The 6,093-nt window shown below is 24.6% G+C and overlaps 1 protein-coding gene across 1 annotated transcript; it reads left to right on the top strand.

Moving 5' to 3' along the window:
- The first annotated feature begins 2,572 nt into the window (after positions 1 to 2,572).
- Positions 2,573 to 5,182, top strand: LOC113555583 (cytochrome c oxidase subunit 7C, mitochondrial-like). The gene is made up of 2 exons (XM_026960025.1): positions 2,573 to 2,796; positions 5,040 to 5,182. The coding sequence occupies exons 1-2, from the start codon at positions 2,710 to 2,712 to the stop codon at positions 5,157 to 5,159; spliced, it is 207 nt and encodes a 68-aa protein (XP_026815826.1). The 5' UTR covers positions 2,573 to 2,709; the 3' UTR covers positions 5,160 to 5,182.
- The last annotated feature ends 911 nt before the right edge of the window (positions 5,183 to 6,093 follow it).

Raw genomic sequence — 6,093 nt, 5'->3', positions numbered from 1 at the left:
AACATTCTTCCAGCTGATTGGGAAAGTGATGACAATGAGTATGATGAATTTAGTGATATTGTTGAACACACATTATATCATGTAAGACCAGAAGTAGAAAATTTTCAATTAACATTGGAAAATGCTTGTATAACAAATAATGTATCAGAAATCAACCATGCTTTTAATTGTAAATATTAACAGCTGCTTGAATAATACTTGGACCGCTTTAATAAATGCAGCATCTTATGGGTCTTTAGATGCTGTAATTAACATATCTTTTACAGAATGGTGTTGATCCATTAATAGAGTATGACTGTCATAATATTATAATGTGTGTATGTAATTCTACTAAAATTTATGATGAATTTGACTTAATAAATTGTCTAAAGCTTTTAACAAATTTCAATAATATTAACATCAAATCTAAGGATAGAATAGGATTGACAGTACCCATACATGCATGCTCCAATGGTTGATTGAAATTGGTAGAATTTCTCATCAAACATGGTGCATATATAATGATATAGAGTTGAAAGATAATCAGTCTGGAGTGACAACTGTGTTTTTTACAGTATGTTTCAACCATGTTCATATTGTTAAATTTCTATTATCTAAAGGAGCTGACAAAGAAGCCACCAACAAACAACATCAGGCAATATATAATATAGCTGAAAATAAAAATATAGTTGATATTTTAAATTTATTGGGTATCAATTATAAAAATGTATAACTAGAAGTTTATTATTCAGGAGAAGAATATCCTTAATGGAATGAAGTTATAACTGAATTTGAAAATAGTTTTAGTAAAGATATTAAATAATTTTTAGAAGTACAATATATAATATATATATATATTTGTATTATCAATAGATAATCATTATTATCTATCCACACCTTCTAATTTTCAATAATGTAACTTTTAAAAATTTACTTATTAGAAATAATGATCAATTTGTTAATATAGGAATTATTTTATCGCCATTTCATAAACTTTTGGCTACGGCACTTAAATATTTTCATTTATGGAATTGGTCTAAATATTCTTTAGATATTAAAAATAAGTAATATGAATGCTAAAAGAGTTGCCCAGGCATTAGGGATAATAGTAAGCTAATTACACACCTATATTAGATGCTTCAATAAAATACTTAGGAATTCATAGTTATGGTTTGGATCAACAGAAAGGTCAAGAAGCCATTAATCACATGAAAAAAATTATATAAGATAAAAAATTTAAAATATTAAACTAAGAAATAAGAATAGGTCAAGTGGATTGTGCTGGATATAAGATAAGGAATCTAAATAATATGAAAACTAACATGGATAAGTTATTTGCTAGTACAGCTGTTATTTTAGCATTATTACGCATGTTTTAAATTCTGTACTATCAATTTATTATATAAGTATTTGTAAAATGTAGATATTATACATTTTAGTGCATATTCATTCTTGTTTTTTTTTTAACCTATAATATATAAAATATAACTTTGTATTTGAATTAAATTTTATTATTTTTACATTTTAAAGGTAGTTTAAGTAGGTAAATATATACCTACTTAAATTGTATACCCGATTGAAAGCTGAATTTACAATTTGGCTGTAGTTAATGATTGAAATTAATTGTATACACTAATATCAGTCCATTGTCCATGGGTTCAACTAGAGTGCTAAAATTATTTTATGCTAAAGTGGATTGTGGGGACTTTGAACCCACGCTCCCAATATCCTAATTTTATTATTCCAAAAACAATTCAATATTAAACAATATATTAAATTATAATAAACATTTTTATATTCTAAACTTTTTTTTACAATTAAATCATTTTCCGATTGTTAACAGTTAACACAAACTTATTAAGAATTGTCTCTATTTATTTTATTTATTATGCACATCAATTGTTAATATATGATATTCCTTAAGTAGCCTGTGTAATTTGTGAAATAAAATGTTTAAAGTATCATTAGAAAAGTGTTTTTATAAATTAACTATCACGTGATCTATAATAATCGTGCATGTAGGTATATTTTTCACCTGTGTACTTTAATTTCAGAACATAAACTTGACATTTTATTTTACAAATATATGTTATATAATTATGTTTTTTATATTTTTTTATGTTTTGCTTCATTAGATAAATATATGCTTATGGCTGAAATTGGAAGATAATTTTCATTATTCTTAGAAAATTGCGCTTTTATCCAAAAACAATTAAAATTGTCCATATGGCTATGGCATATGGGTATTCGATGTTTTTTAATTATGTCTACTATAGAAAATACATGAAAATAATAAATACAATATATAATATTGACAGACAATTCATACCATTCTAACAAAAAAACAATTATTTATCAACGATACCTGTAAAATAAATAAATTGTTTTTATCCGTAGGATAATTTATTTTCAGAACGACTTCATAATACCCGATCTTCCATCACAATGTATGCAAAACTATGTAAGTATGTAACCGTGTTGTTAACTTTGTAGTCCGTGGAGGACGGAGGTATTAGTTTACCTCCACGGCTCCACGCCAATGGTCGTTGAGTGTTCCACAAACCGTTATCATCGATGTATTTTATTAAATTTTAATCGTCTCTGAGATAACCTTGTCATCGTAAAGCCTAAAGGTTGATTTTCTGCGAGTGGTTTCAGACAGATTTTTTTTTTGTTAACGCCCGTAAGCACGTTAACTTTTTTACAACTTTAATTAAATCAAAACTCACCATGCTTGGTTCAAAAGCCGTACAAGCGCTTAGGCAATTCTCGACTACTGCAGTTAGAAGAGGACACGCTTATGAAGGTCCGGGACATGTAAGTAAAAAAAAAAAAAACGTGACTTGTACAGTTTTAGGGTTATCTTTAGCTTTTTTGGACGGTCTTGAATTTTTTAAATATATTTACTTACAGTTTTACATTTATTGTTTCTCTTTGCTCTGCAACAAAATGGCAAATATTCTGTTTAAAACCAATATATTTTAAAAGGGCACTATGTATAGAATTGGAACACTTCAGCTTTCAGTGTAACAATTTAGATAACTATTAGTTTATTTAAATGGTTTTGACCCTTAAAATTAAAAAACTTAAATCGTCTAAATACTTAACAACTCTACATAGGCCCAACTAGAGCTCTTTTTCTGTATAGGCTACATTGATATTAGCGACCCGTGGGGGCTTTGCCCCTACACCACTAGTATTAATTATTAACACTAACATAAAAAAACTGGATGGGCTAATCCCACCTAAGCCCCCCTCTAGTTGCGCCTATGAAACTTCATTGTATTAAATTACATAAAATATATATTTTATGGTTTCACATTTTTCCAATGATCAAATTAAATATTTAATGAGTAATTAAGATAAAAATAATCACTGTTTTATCTGAATTTGATTTATTTTAAGCCGAATGACAAATTATTTTCGTATAATTACTGAAATGTGATTTACTTATGATCTTTGTTTAATTTTGGTCATTTAACCGGCATATTGATTTTTGTACTTTTTTTTTACATGTTTTTGATGTTGATGTTCTAGCATCATTATATACAATTTACAAACAAATTGTATTGATTATATTGATTTTTTTTATTAAATTTATCGCTTATTTGCATTGATAAAATATGTATGTATTAATACATATTAGTTCATGATCAAGCATTTAAAAAGTTATATAATATATGATAGGTATACCAGCGATATGTTTTGAACTCGGACCTTGATATGAGTTAGTGCGTAACTACTTTGTGTAAACACATAATATAAGTAACATTTTTCTAGAAAATATTGATATAGTATGTATTAATAAATATTTAAATAAATATTTGGTATGGCACCATAAATTGAAATAAATGACATTACATGATAATAATAATTATAATTTTTTCTTTTAATTACTGCTAGTACACCAGGATAGGATTGATATACCTAGGGAAATTTAATGAAAATAAAATAAAAATGTTAAATGTATTTAGATATATAAAACCCAAGAATTTTGTTGAATTTGGAAATTATATCACAATATTTTTAAAACATAGACAATTAACTGTAATTCAATTTAGTATTTTGTTAATTAATGTGTGATAATTATTTAATAATTATAATAGATAATATTAATTTTATAGTTAAATGATATGAGAGGATTTGGTTAGTTAATGTAATTCAATCTAAAATCACTATTAATAATGTTGTTAGATATCTATGATATCTTCTTAAAAATATTTGTCTTCAACAAAAAGAATAGTTGTGTAACAGAAGTTCAAAAACTCAAAAAATAAAAATTATAAAATATCAATAACATTTTCATAGTCCCAATTCTGCTACAATTTCAAGTATACCATGCAAATATGCAATGATGATTTATAACTATTATTATTACACTCAAGTTCACTAAGCTTATGTAGTGATCTAACTAATTACTGACAAAATAATGAGGTATAATAAATATTTTGGTTAATAACAAAAACATGTATATTAAAATTTGAAAAAACATTGAGAAAGACTAAAGAAATTAAGAATTACTTATAACTTCAACATTTAAAACAAATTATGAAATTATTACCTACTTATTTTTTTAAGTTATATCAAAATTATAGATAAAGAATCAAATAGTCATTATAAAAATTTTAACAGTGCATACTATTTTTTCAGGGCTTTGGAAAAAAATATATCTAAATTTGAAAAATTGAAAAATGATTAATGATAAATAAAATAAAAACTTTTATATAATCAAAGAGTTTTTCTTTTTATTATATAAATTTGGACTTTTAACTATAATAAAAATTATAACAGACCCTATGATTATTGCCTACATAAAACAGTCAAATATCAAATATAAACAAACAATTTATAAGTATGTTCTCTCAAAGTAGTAACTATATTTTATTATATTATGTAAATTGGGAAATAAGCCCATATTTTCTAACTTATGACATTTTATTAATAAAATCACATTAGATACATTATCCTTAGATCTATTTATTTACTGTATAATAATAATATTGTATTATAATATTTGTAAATTAAATAACATTACACCTAAAATATTTTTTGTGTTTTAGAATTTGCCATTTGATGTGTTCAGCAAGTACAAATTTACTCTTTACACAGCACTTTTCTTTAGCTCCGGTTTTGGTCTTCCATTCTTAATGGTCAGATACGTCAGGAAGAGGAGTGGATAAATAATTGTCATCAATTTTTTATGGTAATGAAATATTTTCTATTATATTCTTTAAAGTCAATATTATTATTTTTTTTTTTTAGTAAAAAACAATCATTCCAAAAAGCATTCAATTACACATAATTATTATGAAACATTTTTTTTTAAACTTTAAGCACAATGTTCAATTTGTATTTTTCTGTTACATTCAATAAATAAACTTCAAAATTATATAATTTGGTATTTTAATTTAATAAAACCATGAAGGCAAAATTTTTTTTTTGATCAGAATCAATTAAAATTATCAATTTACAAGTATGTCTATTTGTATTTTAATTGATAACTTAATTATCTTCTATCTTTCTATACATAATCTATTGATTTTAATGTATCATAATTTATTGTAAGCTCAACTAAAAATATTGTAATACTAAATCATAGATTAAGTACATAATTTAAGTAATGATATAAAACAAATAATTTTAGATATGAAATATTTTAAAGAAGTTCATATACTTGTAATTCAGTAGTATTTTTAGGAGACCTCACAATCATTATATTTGGATTAAATAAGTTGCTACATGATACATAGTAGGTAATTGGTTGGGGAGAAGACTTGTAGCATTTGCATATTTGTTTTGCACAGTCACAAAAATAGCAGAGTACAAAACAAATACACTTCACGCTTTCACACAGCTAGTTTTGAAATTTTATTTTGCATATAAATGCATATTTTGAGTCATTTTTGTTTTTAGGGCATATTTTACATTTTTATATGCAATATTATACTTTTTGAGACATATTTAACTTAAATCAATTTTTTTCACACTGACATTTTTATTTCAAATAATACAGTTTGTCATTTGTTATTTATCGCAATAGCTTAATACCTTGATCATATAATTTGTAGGTGTTGTTGCTTATTTTTCTATTTTTGTAAAACAAATATAATAATA

Source organism: Rhopalosiphum maidis, chromosome 3 (assembly GCF_003676215.2).
Source record: "Rhopalosiphum maidis isolate BTI-1 chromosome 3, ASM367621v3, whole genome shotgun sequence".
In the NCBI taxonomy this organism is placed as follows: Eukaryota; Metazoa; Arthropoda; class Insecta; order Hemiptera; family Aphididae; genus Rhopalosiphum; species Rhopalosiphum maidis.
The sequence above is the reverse complement of the archived record's forward strand: the minus strand, read 5'-3'. Positions and strand labels throughout refer to the sequence as shown.